The sequence below is a fragment of the Dama dama genome, chromosome 33, assembly GCF_033118175.1.
Source record: "Dama dama isolate Ldn47 chromosome 33, ASM3311817v1, whole genome shotgun sequence".
NCBI lineage: Eukaryota > Metazoa > Chordata > Mammalia > Artiodactyla > Cervidae > Dama > Dama dama.
Genome location: NC_083713.1, coordinates 72168648 through 72192147, shown reverse-complemented (window position 1 = coordinate 72192147; position 23500 = coordinate 72168648). Strand labels below are relative to the sequence as shown.

Here is a 23500-nt window from a genome sequence, read left to right as displayed (position 1 = left end):
TATACCTGCTTTTGGAGGGTTTTTTATCATAAATGTATGTTGAATTTTGTCAAAGGCTTTCTCTGCATCTATTGATAATCATATGGTTTTTATCTTTCAATTTGTTAATGTAACACTTATTTTCTCTACTTTCTTTTTCTGTGTGGGTAACAGCCAACACAATGGGTGTAAAAGGGTATCTCATGTGAATTTTTTTTGGTGGGGGGGAAGTGGACTGTGCTGGGTCTTGTTCCTGTGCTCAGACTTTTTCTGGTTGCAGCAGGTGGGGGTTGCTCTCTAGCTGTGCTGTATGGGCTTCTCTTGTTGTGGAGCATGAGCTCCAGGGTGCAGACATGGGCTCAGGGCACTGGCTCAGTATTTGTGGGGCAGAGGCTTAGCTGTCCCATGGCATGTGGGGTCTTTCTGGACCAGGGGTTGAACCTGTGTCCCCTGCATTGGCAGCCAGATTCTTAACCACCAGACCACCAGGGAAGTCTCTCTGTTGTGATTTTGATTTACATTTCCCTAATGCCTAGTCATGTTAAGCATGCTTCATGTGCTTACTGGACACCTGCATATCTTCTTTAGAGACATATTTATTCCAGTCTTTTTCCCATTTTTGATTTGACTTGCTTTTTTGTTGCTGAGTTGTAGGAGTTCTTTTTGTATTCTCTATATTCATCTCTTATCAGATAAACAATTTGTAAATATTTTCTCCCATTCTGAGTTGTCTTTTTACTCACTTGATAGTGAATGTCCTTTAAAGTAAACAAGCTTTTATTTTTGATGTTGTTGTTCATTCACTAAGTCATGTCCCACTCTTTGAGGCCTCATGGACTGCAGCACGCTAGGCTTCCCTTTCCTTCACCATCTCCCAGAGTTTGCTCAAAATCATGTCCATTGATTTTGTGATGCCATCTAACCATCACATCCTCTGTTGCCCCCTTCTCCTCCTGCCCTCAATCTTTCCCAGCACCAGGGTCTTTTCCAATGAGTCAGCTCTTTGGATCAGGTGGCCAAACTACTGGAGTTTCAGCACCAGTCCTTCCAATGAATATTCAGGACTGATTTCCTTTAAGATTGATTGGTTTGATCTCCTTGCTGTCCAAGGGACTCTCAAGAGTCTTATCCACCACCACAGTTCAAAACCATCAATTTTTCAGTACTCAGCTTTCTTAATGGTCCAACTGTCACATCTGTGTCTGACTACTGGAACAACTACAGCTCTATCACTTCACAGGCAAATGATATTTCTGCTTTCTAATATGCTGTCTAGGTTTGTGACAGCTTTCCTTCCAAGGAGCAAGTGTCTTTTAATTTCGTGGCTACAGTCACTGTCCATAGTAATTCTTGAGCCCAAGAAAATAAAGGCTGGCACTGTTTTCACTTTTTCCCCTTCTATTTGCCATGAAGTGACAGGACCAGATGCCATGACCTTCATTTTTTGAATACTGAATTTTAAGCCTGCTTTTTCACTCTCCTCTTTCACCTTCATCAAGAGGCTCTTTAGTTCCTCTTCACTTTCTGCCATTAAAGTGGTATCAACTGCATACCTTCAATTCAGTTCAGCTGCTCAGTCATGTCTGACTCTGCAAGCCCATGGACTGCAGCACACCAGGCCTCCCTGTCCATCACCAACTCCCAAAGTTTACTCAAACTCATGTCCATTGAGTCGGTGACACCACCCAATCATCTCATTCTCTGTCATCCCGTTCTCCCGCCTTCAATATTTCCCAGCATTAGGGCCTTTTTTCTCGTGAGTCAGCTCTTTGCATCAGGTGGCCAAAGTATTGGAGTTTCAGCTTCAACATCAGTCCTTCCAATGAATATTCAGGACTAATCTCTTTTAGGATGGATTGGTTGGATCTTCTTGCAGTCCAAGGGACTCTCAAGAGTCTTCTCCAACACCACAGTTCAAAATCATCAATTCTCCTGCGCTCAGCTTTCTTTATAGTCCAACTCTCACAGCCATACATGACTACTGGAAAAACCATAGCTCTGATTAAACGGACCTTTGCTGGCAAAGTAATGTCTCTGCTTTTTAATATGCTATCTAGGTTGGTCATAGCTTTCTTCCAAGGAGCAAGCGTCTTTTTAATTTCATGGCTGCAGCTACCATTCGCAGTGATCTTCGATCCCCCAAAAATAAAGTCTGTCACTGTTTCCATTGTTTCCCCATCTATTTGCCATGAAGTGATGGGACCAGATGCCGTGATCTTAGTTTTCTGAATGTTGAATTTTAAGCCAACTTTTTCACTCCCCTCTTTCACTTTCATCAAGAAGCTCTTTAGTTCTTCAATTTCTGCCGTAAGTGTGGTGTCATCTGCATATTTTAGGATGTTGGCAATTTGATCCCTGGTTCCTCTGCCTTTTCTAAATCTAGCTTGAACATCTGGAAGTTCACAGTTCACATACTGTTGAAGCCTGGCTTGGAGAATTTTGAGCATTACTCTGCTAGCATGTGAGATGACAGCAACTGTGTGGCAGTTTGAACATTCTCTGGCATTGCCTTTCTTCGGGATTGAAATGAACACTGACCTTTTCCAGTCCTGTGGCCACTGCTGAGTTTTCCAAATTTGCTGGCATATTGACTGCAGCACTTTAACACCATCATCTTTCAGGATTTGAAATAGCTCAACTGGAATTCCATCACCTCCACTAGCTTTGTATTGTTGCTTCCTAAGGCCCACTTGACTTTGCATTCCAGGATGTTTGGCTCTAGGTGAGAGATCACTCCATCATGGTTATCTGGGTCATGAAGAACTTTTTTGTATAGTTCTTCTGTGTATTCTTGCCACCTCTTCTTAATATCGTCTGCTTCTGTTAGGTCCATACTGTTTGTCTCCTTTATTGTGCCCTTGGTATCTCTAATTTTCTTGAAGAGATCTCTAGTCCTTCCCATTCTGTTTTCCTGTATTTCTTAGCACTGATCACTGAGGAAGGCTTTCTTATCTCTCCTTGATATTCTTTGGAACCCTGCATTCATTTGCTTATATCTTTCCTTTTCTTCTTTGCCTCTGGCTACTCTTCTTTTCACAGCTATTCGTAAGGCCTCCTCAGACAACCATTTTGCCTTTTTGCCTTTCTTCTTGGGGATGGTCTTGATCCCTGCCTCCTGTACAATGTCAGGGACTTCTGTCCATATTTCATCAGGCACTCTGTCAGATCTAATCCCTTGACTCTAATTTGCCACTTCCACTGTGTAATCATAAGGGATTTGATTTAGGTCATACCTGAATGGTCTGGTGGTTTTCCCTACTTTCTTCAATTTAAGTCTGAATCTGGCAATAGGAAGTTCATGATCTGAGCCACAATCAGCCCCTAGTCCTGTTTTTGCTGACTATATAGAGCTTCTCCATCTTTGGTTGCAAAGAATATCATCAGTCTGATTTCAGTGTTGACCATTTGGTGATGTCCACCTGTAGAGTCTTCTCTTGTGTTGTTAGAAGAGGGTGTTTGCTATGACCACTGCGTTCTCTTGGCAAAACTCTATTAGCCTTTGCCCTGCTTCGTTTTGTATTCCATGACCAAATTTGCCTGTTACTCCAGGTATCTCCTGATTTCCTACTTTTGCATTCCAGTCCCCTCTAATGAAAAGGACATCTTTTTTTTTTTTTTTTTTAAATAAAGGTCTCTTGAGAAAACTTTATTAACATGAATAACAATAAGTCACTCCAAACTTTCCACAGATTTATGAAGTTTTTGTTTTAAAGATGAAATTTATTTCAAAAGTTCTTATATAAACCAATCATGAATAAACTTTTATAATGAACTTCCCAAATCTTTTTATTATCTACCTTTCTGGCTCAGCTGGTAAAGAATACGCCTGCAATGCGGGAGACCTGGGTTTGATCCCTGGGTTGCGAAGATCCCTTGGAGAAGGGAAAAGCTACCCACTCCATTATATCTGGCCTGGAGAATTCCATGAGCTGTATAGTCCATGGGGTCACAAAGAGTGGGACACGACTGAGCAACTTTCACTTTCTTCTTGGGATAGCATTGTTATGATAGTGTTACATTTTCTTTTTTATTCAAATGAACTATTTTAAAGATTAATGATTATTAGCACATCTTGCTGCAAGATAAACATGATACTATAAAATTACCACAACTATCTAAAGTAAAAAAGTATTTGGTACTAAGTGTTCTTATGTTCAAATTCTAAAAGTAATTTTTAATCCCAAGGGAACTTGGTACTCCAAGACTTGAAAAAAAATTTAATGATATTTACGTAATATATATATTTTTAATCACTAAGTTCCTCCTCATCACTGAAGTATGTGCTTTTCTTTATCCTTGGGCGTCTTGAATTATCTGATGTTGAAGGACCTCCTGAACTGGGTTTCCATTTTTTTTGTACTTCTTCAATTTTGGCTTGCTGGAAAGCTATAGCCTGACTGAGGCTCTCAAGAGCAGGATCTTCCCCTTCATCTTCACTTTCTTCTACTACTTCAATTTCTTCTTCTGGCTCAGGAATTTTCTTTTTTTTCTTTTTCTCTTTCTTCTTTGGAGGTTCACGTTCTCCAAGCATATTTTTAGGACAGGCATAACTTAAGTGTTCACTTTCCCCACATTCATAACACTTAGATTTATCAAAGTAGTTTCGTCTTCAGATGAACTCAGCTGCTCTTCCACTGTCGATAGCAATGCTTGCTTTCATCACTCTACCAAATAACTGTTTGTTGTTTATTGCCCTGGTACAGTTTTGTGCAGTCTTTATCCAAAAATAAAATAAATGCAACCCCTTTACTCCTCCTGGTATCTTTATCTTTCATTATAGTAACCTTTACAACTTTGCCATACTTGGAAAATATCCGATATAAGTCACTGTTGGCCAGGGAAAAGGGCAGACTGGATACATACACTGTGCTTTTACTTGGGGCCAATCCACCACTCATTTCTTCAAGTGGGGCGGGCCCAGGGATAGGGCCAGAAGAGCAGGAGCCCTCAGCTCACTTGGGGCTCAACCCTGACTGTTCATTGCTCCTTGCAGCTGCCTCGGCATCACGGGTCCCGGGAAAAGGACATCTTTTTGGCGTGTTAGTTCTAGAAGTTCTAGTTCTGATTCTAACCCAGGAAAAAATGTATCACTGATGAGTTAGAAATGTGGTCTTCTTTTAAATATTATTCCAGTTTATTAAATAATGATACAAGGTTTATGCCACACATTCCAACTATGTTTAAATGAAGATCTTGAAATATAAAGGTTTATGAAAACTTTTATAGTTTTTATATGATATACACTATTTCCAACACATGAACAAATACTGAGAACAGAAACTTTTTTATATCTCAATCAGGCAATACTTAGCATCAATGATTAAACAAACCCACAAACAAAAAAATCCACTTTCTTCATTTTGATTATAAAAGGTAAAATTCCCTTTGCCACATTTGCCCAAGGGAATGGGGGGAGGCGGGGACTTGTAGTCACAGCCCTGGAAACAAGGGGACCGAGTCTCCCAGTTCTTCAAGTTCTTTCTTGGGTTAGAAACTTCAACAACTGCATTACATTTTCAGGAAGCAACAAAAAAAGAAAAAAAAAATCAAAACAAGACTGTTCCATAAGGTATTTAATAAATCTGCACTAAAGAAATACTATATTTTTTATCTTAAAAATGTGCTTTTACAATGAGGCTTGGCTTTCTTTTCATTCTGGTATGAACATGGACAGAGGAACCTGGCAGGCTGCAATCCCTAGGGTCGCAAAGAGTCAGACACAACTGAGCAAATACATACACACACGAATATGTACATATTTGAACAAACTGATACAATGAATACTGAATGGTATTCAATCTTTACATGGTCTTCAAAATTAACTTGTTTCTACTGTCCTAGGGATTATATGTACACTTAAAATGTCTTCTACATTAAAAGAAAAAAAAGAGTGACTCATAAAAAAATCTCATAAAATAGTCATCCTTTAAACTCAAGGAACACAAAAGTGAAAGCCTTTCTAATAGAAAACCCTTACCACCTCAGTGGAACTGTTCTGGTAAGAAGAAAACAAAATTCCTCTGTAAAGATATGATTCATTACAAGGGATGAGGCCTGAAAGGGCTCAGCTCTTCAGCATCACATTTGGAGCTGGTCAGGGAGAACTGGACTTCCATCTGAGTCTTGAAGCAAGCAACACCCACCTGCTCCTCCAACCTCCTTTCGTGCCTTATATCTTACTTTTGGAACTAAAATTCTGCTTCACAAAAATCTTGTTTTCAAAGTCAGCATTAACAAAGAAGACAAGGTGAAGATGATTGGGAGGAAAATTGCTCAATCCCCAAGAAAAATCTGTGTGGCTTCTATGTCACTTCTAGGGAGGAGGCAGCCCAGGGACTGGATCGACTGGGAACCTGCATTTACTGCAGAAGTGTCTGTCCTAGAGTCCCAGCAAGTATGTATTTAAGTTACTCTCAAAGGGTAGAAACAAAGGTACCCAAGTAAATATTAAATATTTCCTTTCGTGGGGATGTCTTCTTGAAGTGTAAAGGTCATGGGGAGCTCAAAGTCACTATTTTAAAAAGAGTAAGATGAACACAGCAAAGAAGAATGACATCCTGTCTTCAGAAAAACAAGAAGGAAGACACTACATACCTCTTCTCAAACTCTAGGTACATGAAAAATCGCTTTTGAAATTTCAAGCAATCATTTTCCATCCAAACCGATTAGGAAGTCCAAGACAAGAAATACTTTAATAAACAGGACCAGAACTAAAGTGAAACCTGGGAAATCTAGAAAAATCAACTCTTTGATTTACTTGCAACCTTTTGCTAAGGAAAACATAATAAAACCTTAACCTCTTTCTTTCACATGGCTTTTATCAAAGAACCTCACTCAGAAGCAGCTCATGATAAAATAATTCTCTTCAATACACCAGACCATTTATTTTTGGATTATGGCTATATGAAAGCATGATGTAAACACAGTTATCCTACAAGTCAAGTAGTAGCAACTACTGTTTTCTTCACTTTATTTTCAGTATCAGTAGAGGTTATCACCCTCATCTTACAGACTGGGAAACAGAAACTTGCTAAAATCTAAAATTAGGAACATTACTTAAGGACCCAACTTGCTCAAAAACATCTCCCACCAACACAGACTTTGCCACCTTCCAAGCTAACATATTATACCATCCTGAGTTTAGAAATTAACACTGCGCAACAATTCCTCACAAACCTCAAGTGGTAAAGGTTTAAAAATCACTTACTATAATTAAGTGAAAGACCCTACCAAAATAAGAAACTGCAAAGCACTCCAACGTTCCAGGGATCCATATCCTGCGTTGTTTATACCTGAGGTATACCAGGTCGCTATGTGTGAACTTCTTCAGCAGACACCAAGCCAAAGCCCCCCAGAAGTTCAGAACAATAACACTTTCTCACAGGTTCTATTCCATGGTTTGGATGAGCTTCTTTAGAACATCTGGGAGTCTCAGCTACGATTTGAGATGCAGGAGTTACTCTCTGCAAAGGAAATGACTCATAGTTCCTGACATTCATGCAAGTTTTCCTTAGGAAGAAACGTGCATTTCACGTTATATTTGATGTGCAAGGGTACTTGGATAGTAAGAACTAGTGCCTGGACGTTACAGTTTATGCCATTAAATGTTTGGTGCAGAGCACCCAAGGCCAAGATACAGCAATTCACACTAACACAGTCCTCACTTGTTGCTGACACCTAAGCATCTGTGGCAGGCCAAGCAGTGGGAAAGACTGGAAGCGTTGCTATTTCAGAAGTGAGCATTTTCAGAAGGATGTCTCATGCAGTCTTGTCACAAATTTCAATTCCTTCAACTGCTTGTATGTCACAAAGAAAATAATATTCCAAGGACCAAGTCTCAATCAACTTGGCCAAAACCCTTTACACAAAGCAAAAAACCCCTCATTCTTCCATGTCTATAACAAGCAATGCAGAGTGCCTGTGAAACCAGGGTGTCTGCCATTCTGAAGGACTCCAATTCATTGTATGTGTTCTCACCACACTGGCAGGGTTTGAGGCCAGGGCCCCTGCCAACCCAGAGCTGAAGCTTGAGAGGAGATGGGTTACACAATGTCTCCCATCAGGCATGAGAAAATCAGATGCTTCTCAGTGAGGTTGTAAACCCACAGCTCCATGCAGCCAACATCGGTGGCCCTCTGAGCAATAAGGGACATGCCCTTCCACAGTCCTCTGGTTCCCTCACACTAGTAAATGTTAATGAAGTCGCCTATTATTCCTCCTTGAACGGTGTTGTTTTGTGTTGCCATCTGAATTTTCAATACATTAGCTGGAATGGAAATGGTTTAGGATATGACTCCAGAGAGAATCCCACAGACCACATTTATAAGAAGGGTTTCATCTCCTGGGCACTTGACAAATAACCGCTTCAAGCTCTGGTAGGTGCCTATCTTGATGGTGCCACAGGAGGCCTGGTGTAACATCGCAGGGTACTCCTCAAATACAGTGCCTTCAGGCCTTCCTCTCTGCCTGTCCTCACTAACACATTCAACATTGCTCAATACTTGATTTCTTTAAAGTCTGCATCATTCTTCTGGTCTTGAATCTGGAGCCGTGTCTTGGTTAAATCAACTGGAAACTTACTGAACTCAGTTAGGGTGGAAGTCAGGCCTCTGTACACGAAGGGCTTCCAGTTCAGGGCCGGCAAGCTCATCGCTGTCCCTTCTCCTTTGGTTCACAGAAGCAAAGCCTCCAACAGGATTTTTCTAGGCAGGGGCAGCCCTGCACCTTCTCCTGCCCAGGCTTAGCAGCAGCTGGACAGAAAATGTGATCTTGATAATATCCTGGGTAGGTGAACACCTGACTCAGTCATAATTTTTAAAAATATCAATCTGTTACTATAAACCCTGGAAACAGTTCCTAAAACAATTGGATCTATCCCATTATATCTTTTTAACATAGGGCCTTTAAAAAAATTTTTTTATTGAAGTATAGTTGATGTACAATATTATATGTTACAGAAGTACAATACAGTGATTCACAATCTTTAAAGGTTATATACACCTACTGTAAACTATTGATTGTATGCCTGTGCTATACAATACATCCCGATTCATTTTAGACAGAGTAATGTGTACCTCACAGTTCCCTCCCCAGCCAGCCCCGCCCATCTCTCCTCTCCCCACTGGTAACCACCAGTTTGTTCCATATGTCTGTGAGTGTGCTTTTTTGTTGTATTCACTAGTTTGTTTTATTTTTTATATTCGACATATAAGTGATATCATATAGTATTTGATTTTCTCTGTCTGATTTACGTCACTTAGCATAATATACTCCAAGTCTATTTGTGTTGTTGCAAATGGCAAAATTTAATCCTTCTTATGGCTGAGTAATACTCCATTGTATATCTGTACCACATCTTTATACATCCCTCTGTCAATGGACATTTAGGTTGCATCCATGTCCTGGCTATTACTGTAAATATTGCTGCTATGAACACGGCGGTGCATGTATCTTTTTGAATTAGTGTTTTTGTTTCTTTCTCGTCCCTTACTTTATTAGATTTTTCACTTCATTATGCACTTACTAGTTTACAGAAAATTAACATTTTTGACATAGTGTATCATTCAATTCTTATTTTAACAATTACTGAACAGACGTCTATTATGTACTAGCCGCTGAGACATATGGCTGAATATGCTTGTATTTCTCATCCTCAAGCAATCACAAGGTTCTTAGTAAGAGTAAAACCATTCACAACTAGCTTAAACACAATAAATATGTGCTATTCTTGCAGTATAAACAAAATGCCAAGGAAATGCGGGTGAGTTAAATCTGCCTAAAAGTAGTAAAGGAAAGGGTTAACCCAACTCTGCCACCTCAGGCAGAAACAAAATGAAGAAAGATACGGAATCCTGACAGTCTGTGGTGGGGCTGAGAACAGAGACACTCAAGACAGGCAAGAGTCAGAAGATCAAGAGGCAGAAACTGCCAACGTAGTTCTTCCTAAAACTGCAAAGCAGAACGTCACTCTCATCTTTAAAGCCCTTTAATTATTCCTCTTTCTCTACAGATTAAGGTGCAAATTCCATGGCATAAAATGGGTTTTCCTAACTGTTCCCTGAGCTACCCAGGTGGCTCAGTGGTAAAGAATCTGCCTGTTAATGCAGGAGACACGGGTATGACCCCTGGATCATGAAGCTCCCCCTGGAGAAGGAAACCCATGGACAGAGGAGCCTGGCAGGCTACAATCCCTGGGGTCCAAAAGAGCTGGACAAGATTTAGCAACTAGAAAACAACTGTTTCTTGCTTACTCTTACAGCCTTCTCTCCTATCACTTTAGCATTTTTGCCTGTTTTATAATTTCCCCAGTAAGTCTTACCTGAGCCTTAGCAAAATGCAGTTCTTTCTGCTTAGAATGTACTTTAGGTCTCCAATGAACTCTGATTTCAAGAATCAGTACATCTGTGTTACTGCCCCAAAAGCTGACACTAAATCCTCCTTCCTGCGCTTCTCTGTAATTCTAGTTAGTACAAACATGGGCAAAGGCACACAGTTGCAAAGTGGTCTACTGCCTGGGCAAAGAGTTAAGAAGGTCCAGTAGTGTCCATACTGTGTAGAATATGGGTGTGAAATCCGCGATCCCAGGGTCAACATCCTGTTCATTTTCACATACTCTCTCACCTTGCAGCTATTGAATATGAACCAAGCAGAAAACAAAGAGTGAAAACAAGATCCACACAGCTCTGGCAAACTACAATTTTTTCGTTAAAACTAGACCAGTGCTCATTACTCACATCCTATTCTCTCCTAACAAATTAATCTAGGTCATCACCTCATTCAGACCCAGTGCTTACTTCACATCCTCTTTTTGATGAAGACTAAGAGCATTAAGATAGCATCTTCCCGTCAGTCTCCCAGAACACTCCTATCATCTCCACCTGTGTATATGAATCCATATAAGCAAACTCAGATCTCCCCAGGCAGCCATTCTCTACCTGCTGTGCTGTCTTCCTTTTACTGTGTTGTTTTCCTGTCTTCCTTCTGCTGCCAAGTCTCGTTTTTCCCCATTCTCCAACCCCTCATTTTCCCTTCATGCATTTCCTCACACAACTAAACAATATCTATTTATTAAATGCCCAATAGGTACAAAGGACTTTAAAACAGCCAAAAAATAAGACAGTCCCCAATCATTCCTTTAAGCCTTCTAAAATATGGCTTCTAAACACATCGCACTGAAGCTCTTTTCCCCACTTCACCCCTCATTTCCAGGACAGCCTGACTACCATTTCACAATCTTCCACACAATCAACACTACCCTCTAACCAGAGTTCGAATTATATTTTGCTCATTTCTAACCTTCATTCTCCTCCTCCTATATACACATTTCTTCCACTGCAAACTCACAGCCACGATTAGTCTGCAGCCCCATTATCTTATGTCTTTATTACTGTAAGGGGCTTCCCTGGTGGCTCAGACGGTAAAGAATCTACCTGCAATGCAGGAGACCCGGGTTCAATCCCTGGGTCTGGAAGATCCCCTGGAGAAGGGAATGGCTATCCACTCTAGTATTCTTGCCTGGAGAATCCCATGGACAGTCTGGCGGGCTATGGGGTTGCAAAGAGTCAGACATGACTGACTAACACTTTTCACTTTCACTTTATATTACTGTACAGTCTCTTGCTTCTCTTCCCTGTAATAAAACAACCATATCACTTCTAAATAAAAGCTATGTATCATCTTTATCATGTTCCTTAACTACTGAAAAACCTTAAGTGGAATAAAACATAAGTATACAAAAAAAATCTATGCGTTCTTTTTCTTAAACAGCTTTGAGATATAAATCACATACCAGATCATTTACGACAAGGCTGTATATTGTCAACTCGCTTATTTAACTTACATGCAGAATGCATCATGCAAAATGCTGAGGTGGATGAATCACAAGCTGGAAGCAAGACTGCCGGGAGAAATATTAAGAACCTTAGATATGCAGATGATGATGATGACATAAAGTGAATAGGAATTAAACAGCCTCTTGATGAATGTGAAAGACGAAGAGTGAAAAAGCTGGCTTAAAATTAAACATCCAAAAAACTAAGATCATGGCATCTGGTTCCATCACTTCATGCAAACAGGAGAGGAAAAAGTGGAAGCAATGAGACTTTATTTTCTTGGGCTTCAAAACCACTGAGGATGGTGACCACAGCCATGAAATTCAAAGACTCTTGCTCCTTAGAAGAAAAGCTATGATAAACCTAGGCAGTGTATTAAAAAGCAGAGACATTACTTTGCTGACAAAGGTCCTTTATAGTCAAAGCTATGGGTTTTTCCAAGTAGGCATGTACAGATATGAGAGCTAGATCATAAAAAAGGCTGCGTGCTACAGAATTGATGCTTTCAAACTATGGTGTGGGAGAAGATTCTTGAGAGTCCCCCGGACAGCAAGGTGATCAAACCAGTCAACCCTAAAGGAAATCAACACTGAATATATTCACGGGAAGGACTGATGCTGAAACTGAAGTTCCAATACTCTGGCCACCTAATGTGAAGAGCTGACTCACTGGAAAAGATCCTGATGCTGGTAAAGATTGAGGGAAGGTGGAGAAGGGGGCAACAGAGGATGAGATGTGTGGATGGCATCACTGACTCAATGGAATGAGTTTGAGCAAACTCTGGGAGATAGTGAAGGACAGGGAAGCCTGGAGTGCTGCAATCCATGGGGTCACAAAAAGTCGGACATGACTTAGCAACTGAACAACAACATCATTTACCCATTAAAACTATACAATTCAGGACTTCCCTGGTGGTCCAGTGGCTAAGACGCTGTGCTCCCAATGCAGGAGTCCCAGGTTCAACACCTGGTCAGGGAACTAGATCCCATATGCTGTATTAAGACCTGGCATAGCCTTAACAAATATTTTTTTAAGTATACAATTCAAAGACATATTCAAACTGATTTTAGAAAATCTTTATCACCTCAAAAAGAAACTTCATAACCTTTAGCTATGGGCCTAACTACCCTTTTCACCATTCTCTCACCCTTCTACCCTAGGAAACCTCTAATGTACCTTTTCCCCTTTTTGGATTTCACTATTCTGGACTTTCACATGAACGGAATCACATAGTGTGTGATCTTCTGTCACTGGCTTCTTTCACCCAGCATAGTGTTTTGAAAGTTCACCTATGTAGCACGTACCATATAGAAGCTATCCGTCCTATTTCCTTTGTGGTCCAGCAGTATTCTATTTACAGATGTGACATATTTTGTTAGTCCACTGGCCTGCTGACAGATAGCTGGGCTGTTTCTACCTTTTGGTTATCTGGAATAATGCTGCTATGGATATTTGTGTACAAGTTTTTGTGTAAACGTGTTTTCAAGTCTCCTGGGCAGATGCCTAGAAATCAAATTGCTGAATCACATCGTAACTACGTTTAATGATTTGAGGAACTGCCAGATTGTTTTTCAGAGCAGCCGGGACACTTTAACATTCCTGCTAAAACATGTAAGAGAGTTCAGATTTCTCCACTTCCTCACCAACACTTGATATTATCTGACATTTTCATTCTAGCATTCCTAGTTGGTATGAAATAGTATGGTTTTTATTTGCATTTCTCTGACAACTAATGTTGTCAAGCATTTCATGTGCTTGTTGGTCATTTGCATATCCTATTTGGAGGAAGGTCTACTCAGATCCTTTGGCCATTTTTAAATTGGGTTGTCTTTTTATTATTGGGTTCTAACAATTCTCCACATATTCCAGCTACTTATTAGATATATAATTTTCAAATACTTCCTCTCATTATGTGACAGTTTTTTCACTTCTTGATGGTGTTCTTTAAGGCACAAAGGTTATAATTCTGATAAAGTTCGATTTATTTACTCTTTTATTGTTCATATTTTTGGTGTCATTATCCAAGAAACTAGTATGAAATCCAAGGTCATGAAGATTTATTCCTATATTTTCCCCTAAGACTTTTATAGTCTTATGTTTAGGACTTTGATCCATTTTGAGTTAATTTTTGTGTATGCAGGAGTTAAGGGTCTATCTTCATTCTTTTCTGTGTGTTACTCACATACAAAAGGCTATTGAAAAGACTTTTCTTTTTCCCTGCATTGAATGGCTCTGGCAGCCTATCAAAATTCAACTGACCATAGATGTCTGGGTTTATTTCTGGGTTCTCTATTGTATTCCATTGGTCCTTGTACCAGCAAAGCACACCATCTAGATTACTACTGCTTTATAGTAAGTTTTGAAATTGGGACATATAAGTCCTACTATTTTGTTCTTTTTCAATATTGTTTTGGCTATTCCAGTCCAGTGCAATTGCACATGAATTTTAAAATCAGTTTGTCTATCTCCACAAGTAAATCAGCTGATATTCTGTAGGGGATTATATTGAATCTGTAAAGTTTTGAGGGTATTGCCATCTTAATAATGTTAAGTCTTACAATTAGTGAACACGGGGTGTTTTTCATTTATTTTAAGATATAATGGTCTATATAATTCTAAGACTTCAGCATCTATACCAGCAGATATATAAAAATTATGTAATGGTTAATCAAATATTTCCTATTAATTTAAAACTCAGGAAAAGCAGAGTTTTATAAGACAAGCTGTTTACTAACCAATTCTAAGCTCATAAGTCAAAGGACATACTGTGGCATTTCCAAAGAGAAAGTTTAAAAATCAGAGATAATTAGGAATTTCTACCTGATGCCTTTATCATTTACTAAAAGGCATTAGTTCCTTCAAAAAAAAAAAGTAGAAGATATTTAAATCCCTCCTCCAATTTTGAGAGGAAAAGAGAACTGAAGAAAATGACCATTACTACTAGTATATAATAATTTGAAGTGTATAGACCTAGATTTCTCTACTTAATTATAGGTAATCCCTTACAGATTGCCTGGGCAATCATCTGAGTTCCGTGTTGATAGACACGATCAATACTGATGCTAACCCCAATGGGAAATACATATGTGCTTCATTCAATTTCCAAAATTAACTCTAATGGTTGAAAAGCTAAATTAGAAAAAGAGAAAGACTTTTCTTCCCAGAAATCACTATTCCTCTAGCCTTTTGCTTCAGTAAGGCAGTTTAGCTGGGGCGAGGGGGAGGGGGGATATGCCCACTTTATATCCACACAAGCATCTAGAGTTTACTAACTCTAGGGTTTCACCTGCACTGCAGAGCTGAAAAGGCAGCTATTCTACTTCCACAAAGAGTCAAATCTAAAACTCTTGGCTCTTTCATCACAATTGTCTGCATGAGAGAGGCTGGCTAACATTTTGGGCCTTAATCAAGCATCAGAGGCCCTTACTGAGCACAAGCAAAGGAAACCATTCCATACCAGTCACTAGCCGTTTAAAACCCAGAGCTGTTTTCTACTCCACAATACACTGCCTTTTTAAAAAACTCCTTTCCAAATTCTACTTTCCTAGTATCTTCTCCTCCATCAGCAAACTTGAGACTTCAAACATTAGGTAATAAGAGACTTCTTTCCACTCTCTTATACAGAAATCTCAAGTTTTTTGTCACATACCTAAGAATATTTTAATGGACTAGTACACAAAAATCTTAGGATACCTGTCAAATAAGAAACAAATATGCAAACTATCCTCACAAAGTATCACATATTGGAATACTGGACAATACTGCCAATGCAGGAGACATAAAAGATGTGGGTTCAATCCCTGGGTCAGGAAGATCCCCTGGAGTAGTAAATGGCAACCCACTCCAGTATTCTTGCCTGGAAAACTCCAGACAAGAGAAGCCTGGTGGGCTACAGTCCATGGGGCTGTGAAGTCAGGACATGACTGAGCGACTGAGCAATGTATAAATATAATAAATACACATAAACATGACTTCAAAACAGTTCAAGATATCCTGTGTCTTAAGAGTAATTTTATCATATGCCATTATTTTTAAAACGTAAAAGATATATACTAGTACATTCTAAATTATTCAATTAATCAGAATATTCATTAGAACAAGTCATCCAATTCCTTAACCTCTCACTCTGTGAGCGGAAGGTCTTCCAGAACTTATTGGACTATATATTATAGCAGCATCCAAGCCATCACCTCACCCAAAGGGTTTTTTTAAAAACTGCATTCTGGGCGAAGGTGTGTGTACTAAAAAGAATCTATGGAGAGGGAAGATACGAGAACATTCAACGACACTTCAAATCACACATTTGACAGCTTAGTTATGTAAAGTTTTTTATACAGGACAAAGGCATGAGAAAGAGATTTGGTATTAGCAAACAGCTCAGAAAGAAACTCTACTTCCCCCCAAACCATACAGCTACCTCTTCTCCCTCAGAAACAGACCTGCTAGGAATAAGTGAAGTCCTTTCAAACACACTGGATTGTTTCACATTGAGTTATGATTACTCATAACTGCAAAAAAAAAAAAAAAAAAAAAACCCAAATCTGAATATAATTACAACATCCAATCTTGAAATAAAGAGTACAGTGTATGGAAAAACCACCCTGCAAACTACTTTGGGAAGAAAGAGATGGGCAGTCGAGTTGAAGGATATCAACAAAGTCCTTTTCCTCACTTCATTCCATTAAAATTTCTACAAGCACACCCAACGGTGGAGAAAGTACTTGTATTGAGGAAAGGAAAGTGTTTTGAAAATTACAAAAAAATTCAGAGAACTATGAGTCTTATGGGATCCCTGAAAGTATCATTATTCTTCCCAAAGAGTCTCACTGCTTTAATAACTGCTCAACCAGGACTGTGAGAACTCCCCAGAAAGCACACTGCATAAGCCATCCCAAAGAACGCGCACACACACACACAGAGGACTCAGTCAGCAACCGCCCTGACATCTGAAAGTTCCAGTTAGCTGCCACTAATTCCAGCGAAGCATTTACTATCCCTACAGGTATCAGGCACCTGTGCGCCTCGGCACCTGATCGGCACCAGCTGGTATGAACTCGTCCCCCAGGAAGGTACCAGCTCAGAAGAAGCAAGTGACCTCAGGACGAACACACAAGTCAGCCCGCCCTCCGTACCGGCAAGTCCACGCTAACGTCGGTCCCATCCAGAAGGGACACCCGGCAGGTAATCACGGCCCGCGCGTCCCCGGCCGCAGGGATGTGCGTGGCCGCGCGCTGGGCCTCACGGAGCCGGTCCTTCTCGGCCTGTTTGCGCATCGAGCGGCGCCCGAGCGTCCTGCGGAAGAAGCTCAGCATCTTGTCACTGCGGAACCAAGAGAAAAAGGGGTCAGTGATCTCCCACAATAAGCTCTCAGACAAATGGTGTAGTTTAGTAAACTTCTGTGGACATTAGAGATATGTTATTTAAAAAAACACCTGGTCAAGTAAATTTGAAAAAAATTAAAACTGGCTACTTTTAAGAACTTAACATAAAATAGACCTCAAGGCATTAAGCTCAGAGCAATTTTAAGCTTTCTGGACTATGCTGTAAGAAGCTAATCTGCCAAGAGAGGGGTAAACATTTATTAAATTCAGCAGATCTTTTGGGTCAATAAATTATGTATACAACAGTCATACACCTCTACAAACACCAGGATACAATGCCATACACTACCGTGCCCTTTGATGGTAACAACCATCCCAACAAGTTTCATTCCTTCTCTGACCATTTATAGTACTAACACAAAAATAATCACCTATTTTAGCTAAAATACAAATATAATTCAAATGAACGTCTTTATCACATATTCTACTATTATTTACAGACTTTAAGCTGCTACATAATATAAACAATTGTTTACAATGTCAAATTAATACTATTTCTTTCCTTATCTCCATTAAGAACATTGAAGTTAATCAAAATAATTTTTTCCCAATTATTAATCAAAATAATTAAGAGGTTAAATACAGCACATATAAAATGAAAACATCATTAAAAACTACCTTGCTAAAGTTTAACTTCCAAAACTAAGAAGAGTTTGAGAAAAATAAGTACATGTAACTAAGCCAATAAATAATTAATTACAGAGAAAACAAGTTGTGCAGAGAGGGAAAAAACCACAGTGCACTTTATGACTCAGCTAATAATTAAGTCATAATATATTAACATTAATACTGATCTAACCCTAAGTAAGCTGGGAGGGATTGGGGGCAGGAGGAGGAGGGGACGACAGAGGATGAGATAGCTGCATGGCATCACCGACTCGATGGGCTGAGTTTGAGTAAACTCCGGGAGTTGTGATGGACAGGGAGGCCTGGCATGCTGCAATTCATGGGGTGGCAAAGAGTCGGACACGACTGAGCGACTGAATTGACTGACTGACTGAACCCTAAGTATAAAGTAACGATAACTCAGAGGAGGTGGCTAATACAGGTCAGGGTGAACTGAGAGTTAATTCCTCATCTTGCCTGGTAGGAATTCAATAGGTAGTTCATGAAACTACAGGAAACTAAAACTCAAGAAGCAACAATGAGCTTATTATTTAAAATATGAAAGTGGTTGCCTTGAGAAGGAAGAAAAATTCAGGAGAATGCTCTTTTGTGGAAGAAGACTTAATAGCAGATGACTCTTACCACTAGATAAACTTGATAAAAATAAAAGCTAATTTAAAAATAAACAAATTGTATTACATGAAAACATAAGTATCTATAAAGATTACTGTACACATATTACAAGTAAGGATGTAAGTGAAAGTCGTTCAGTCGTGTCTGACTCTGCCATCCCATGGACCCCATGAAATTCTATAGGCCCAGAATGCTGGGGTGGGGAGCCGTTCCCTTCTCCAGGGGATCTTTCCAACCCAGGGATTGAATCCAGGTCTCCTGCATTGCAGGTGGATTCTTTACCAGCTGAGCCACCTTCCGGCATAATTCATTTGTACATTCATCTGTTTATACCTTAAAGAAACAGCTAAAATTTCAAATAGTGTTCCAGTTTACAAAGCACTCACACGTAACATCTGGGCCCAGTCTCCTCCTCAGGCCTCTTTCCCCGTGGACAATGCTCCCTTTGGACCTTGCTGGCCAGTCTTATTTCAGCTGTCTACAAAAGGCTGTACTTGTCACCCTAAGGCTTCTAACCCCCTTATGTCAGAAGATCCCTACTTGATCCTTTTAACTTAATTCTACCTGTATCTCCCCTGAGCAACATTCTCTGACATCTAAAGAGTTAGTCATTCCCATAAGACTTTCACTGAACTATGAAAATATTTTTGTCTCACTAATCAGATTTTAATTATTCATTTACACGCCTGTCTCCTTTACTGTAAGCTCCTGAAGGATACAATTCCTACTTTGAATACTTAGCCACTTAGCACATTTCATCATCAAATGCAACAAATGTTTACTTTGGAGATTGAAGTAAACAATCTCCATTGGTACTCAGAAAAACTCCCTAAAAATATTGTCTTATTTTGATACGCAAACTAAAAGTCACAGAAATTAAACCACTGACCAAGTCCATTATTTAGTAAATAGTGAAGACAGGGGCTCAAACTCTGATTTTCTGACTCCAAATCTTGGTCTTTCATGCAAAACTCACAATATAGAAATAAGAAAGAAATTATCAAAGACCACAGCTAAAAAGATGCTGAGTAAAAATGCAATCATAAAACATACATGATGAATTTGTTTTCTAAAACTTAATTTGGCATATTCAAGAAATAAACGGCAAGCGGATGAAAAAGAGAGAGATACAAAGGAAACTACAGATTCAGAGATAATCACAAAGTGTGGACCTATTTTAGATTCTCCTTAAGTTATCAGATGTTATCAATGAGAGAAGCTAGGTGAAATATACATGGGAACTCTGTACTACTGTAATTTTGACCTAAGTCTAAAATTATCTCAAACTAAAATATTTTGTCAATCATACATTTACTATTATATATATAAAACTTACAAGAAGTCTTGCATAACCAGCTGATGTTTTAAACTAAATGCATTTGTAAACACGATACAAATAAAAGCTGAAATATTAAATAACATTTAAAAAATAATTTAGTAGCTATAAATTGAGAATTACAACCTCATTTTACAAGTATGAATACTCCTATGTAATTAGATAAACTCGCAAAACCATGACAGCTGTCATCTGAACTTTCTAAGGACACAAATTATACACATACACATCTGAACACCAACTGGATTGTTTATGATAATCAAGGAAGTACTGCCAATTTTCTTTTGGATAAAATAGTGGCATTAAAAATACATTTTTTAAGAATAATCTTTCAAAAATACATACTGAAACATTTATAGAAGAAACTATATGATTTCTCGGACTCATCAAAATAATACAAGAAGAGAGTTAAGTGGGAAGAGATGAGACAAACTGACCAGATTACTGGCCATCAACTGTTGAAGCTGATGGGTATATAGAGACTAATAATATTCTTCTGACTACTTCTGTATATGTTGAATTTTTCATAATAAAAAAGCTTTTTTAAGGGAAAAAATGCTCAAAATGCACTTCAACTTTGTGGTTCTTAGGAAGTAAATGAATTCTAAAACAAGTTTTCTTTCACCTCATCCTACATCTTAAAAATAAAATTCATTATATAAGTAGAATATACTTATTATATTTATATATATATATTATATAGAATATACTTATTATATAAGTAGAATATACTTTCCTTAACTTGCTAAGGAAAAATACAACTTCTTTCTTATTTCATAACTATGTATTTTGAACTATGAAACTCAATGCCACAAACAAGTTTAATAAAAAAAAATGAAAACAAATTTCAGATGGGCTAAACAAGTAAAAGAAGTACTAGGAGAAAACAAACATTATATTAGGGTGATGGGCTTTTAAATTGTTTTCAGCAAAAAATATTTTTGAAGGATTAACATGCAGTTTAATAAAGAACTATCACACGTAGTTAAGATAAACAACCCAGAAGAGAAAAAATGGACACGATATGAAGAAACAAGCTCTAAAAGACATGCAATAAAGAAATACTCATTACAAAGATGTTCAACCTCAGCAGTAACCAAGCAAATCCAAATTAAGAAAAGATATTGTCTTTTAAAAGACTCTAGATATCCAGTATTGAAAAGGATCTGTGAAAAACAATGACGTTCACACACACCCTTTCACAACAATTCTATTTCTGGTAGGATATCCTAAAAAGAAATGTCCCATATGCGCTCCAAGCCATTGAAACAAAAATTTTCAAGGCATAATTAAGAAAACGTTAAATGCCTCTATCAACACGCAAGTAGTTAAATAATGGTTCATCCAATGGCATACAACACAGCTGTTTTTATAAAATACAGCTGACACAGACACTTTATATATACACACACACAGAAGCATTAGGACACACAAACTTAAATGAGGCTATCTCTAGAAAGGGTCGTGTGGAGGTACTTAACTTTTCTATAATAAGAATATATGAATATGTTAGGAGTTTATTTTTTAAATTTATTGTTCATTTTTAAAAGCCTTGCCACATTCCCTCGCCCCCCCCCCCCCCCCCCCGCCAAGTCACGCTTTTCCCACCCCGCCCCCACTCCCGGCACCCATCACCAAGCCGCAGCAGTGGATTTAAGCAACCACCAATCAGATTCCTGTTAACAACCTTTAACTGCCTGGCTCCCGGCTCCAGCTCCTCCTCCGCCCCGACCCTTCCGGCGCCCACTCCCCTCAACTCGCTCCGCTCTAGTAACTCTTCCACTCAGCCCAGGCGTCTTGCAACTGGGGGCCTTTTTTCCGCCTTAGCTGCTCCAGCTTTCTGGAATGCCCCTTCCCCTTCAACTCCCACCGCTACCCAACCCCACCCTAACCCCCGCCTCCCACTTCACATGGCCATCTTCAGATTTCTGGCTGAAATGTCTTTTCCTCAGAAAATCAATCCCTGCTTTCTAAATCAGGGTCTCCTTTTAGTACCCCCACTGTGCTCTTTGCAACCCTTAATATACCAACTTGTATTTTACTGGGTATTTTCTCCACCAAGACGCAAGGGCAGAGACCTAGTCTGACTCGTTCCCCACAGTGACCCAGCGGGCACTGCAATATGCCTATCAGGCACTCAATAAGGAGCTTGTCTGAAATGACACAATGGAATTTTTCGATGGTAGGTGTGTATATTATATATATATATATACATTTTTTTAAAATAGTATTGAAAGCCTGACTTTTCAGCTGTGAACTAGAAGAGTTTAAGTGGGAAACTGCAAACCGAAGTCATCCATTTACCACCTAAATTAACTTTTTTTAAATACATACCTAAAATTCAAAAGTCTGTCGTGACATGTATACACTCTCCTGTGACTGGTGGACGCAACCTTTGATAAACAATTGCTACCCCCACCCCAAGGAACTATTACTTGCAGCAAGTTAAGAACACCCTGGGTCTTTCTAAAACCCTGTCTCCAGTACTTGCTTTCTGACAAAGCTATAAGCCAACCTACAGCGAACACCATCAGGATATTAACACCCTTCATCCTAGTCATCCCAACACAGAAAGTATCTGCAAGGGAGTAATTCAACAGTTAATCACACATACGGTTTCCCAGTGAACTTTACCTAAAGAAAACCTGCAAACTAGCTTATGTACAAACAATCCACTGTCTCGGATTCAGCAACCTGTTAGAGGACAGAAATGGAATGAAAGGAAACTTTTCCCTAACTCTGAAAAACACACGATATTAAAATGTAGCCAAAAGGTATAAAATACTCGGCTACTGCTGGTCAGACAGCAGAACCGTAAACGCTGGTACTACTGAAGCCGACCCCAGGAGCCACGCATTGGGCCCGGCCGCGGAGCGCAAAGGAGAGCGGCTCCCGGAGCCCCCATACCCCTACCCCGACCCCGAACACCTGCCCGTCTGCCTCCAGTGCGCGTCAGCCCAGCGCGCTCGCAACCAGTCGTCGGCCGGAGCGACCACGTCCGCCCGCAGGTGGACGCTCGTCCGGCCTCCCTCCCTCCCTCCGCGCCGGCCCCTCGGCCGCCGCCCGCCCGCCCCTCGCGGGACATGTTCGGCTGCCGACCTCGAAGCACCGGGCGGCCTGAGGGTCCCCGGCGAGGCCGCAGCCCCGGTGCAGGCGAGGAGGGCGTGAGGAGCCAGGCGGGTGGCGCGCTTACCTGGCGGCGACCACTCGAGGCCACTGGAGGGGAGAGGGCCGCGCGAGGCGGCGAGGGGGCGACTCCGGGGAAACGCTGAGAAATGGCGGCCAGAGGCGCGCCCACCGCACTAATCCCGGCGGACCCCAGCCGCAACCGCCCCTCCCTTAAAGCCTCTAAGCTCCGCCCTAGAGGCGGGGCACGCCACTCTTAAATGGGCAATGACACCGCCCCGGAAATGGCGGGGCGGGGCGATGCTCGGGTTAAAGCGGCGATGCCGACCTGGCTCGAGAGCTGACCGCAGGTTTAAAGGGGCGCTGCCAAAGCCGGGTCCCCTGAGGGTGCGCGCCCGCGGCGCCCCCACGTTAGTCCTGTCACAGAGGCGGCTTACCCTGCAGACGGAGTCCCGCGTCAGGTACCGCTAGGACATGCTGTCAACCCTTCAGCAAATTAATTCACTCAGCAAATATTTACTTGCCCGGCTGTATTCTGAAGACAAGAAGAACAGTAAGGCAGCGGCGGGAAATAGGAAATTTCTGCTTAACAGGGAATGTTGCATCCT

General features: G+C 40.2%; 1 protein-coding gene and 2 pseudogenes across 8 annotated transcripts in view; all 3 read right to left on the bottom strand.

Annotated features, from left to right (window-relative positions):
- The window catches only part of EPB41L5 (erythrocyte membrane protein band 4.1 like 5), a 155654-nt gene extending 132541 nt beyond the window's left edge, over positions 1–23113 (bottom strand). For all 8 annotated transcript variants that reach the window (XM_061135566.1, XM_061135569.1, XM_061135567.1 and 5 more), the window contains exons 1-2: positions 22960–23113; positions 16943–17129 (exon numbers count right to left, since the gene is read on the bottom strand). In XM_061135566.1, coding sequence (XP_060991549.1) covers positions 16943–17122 — 180 coding nt within the window. In that variant the 5' untranslated portion in view covers positions 17123–17129; positions 22960–23113. The remainder of the gene's footprint in view (positions 1–16942; positions 17130–22959) is intronic.
- On the bottom strand, positions 4226–4877 carry LOC133051156 (zinc finger CCHC-type and RNA-binding motif-containing protein 1-like; annotated as a pseudogene).
- Positions 7725–8808, bottom strand: LOC133051289 (kidney mitochondrial carrier protein 1-like; annotated as a pseudogene).
- Positions 23114–23500: the final 387 nt, after the last annotated feature.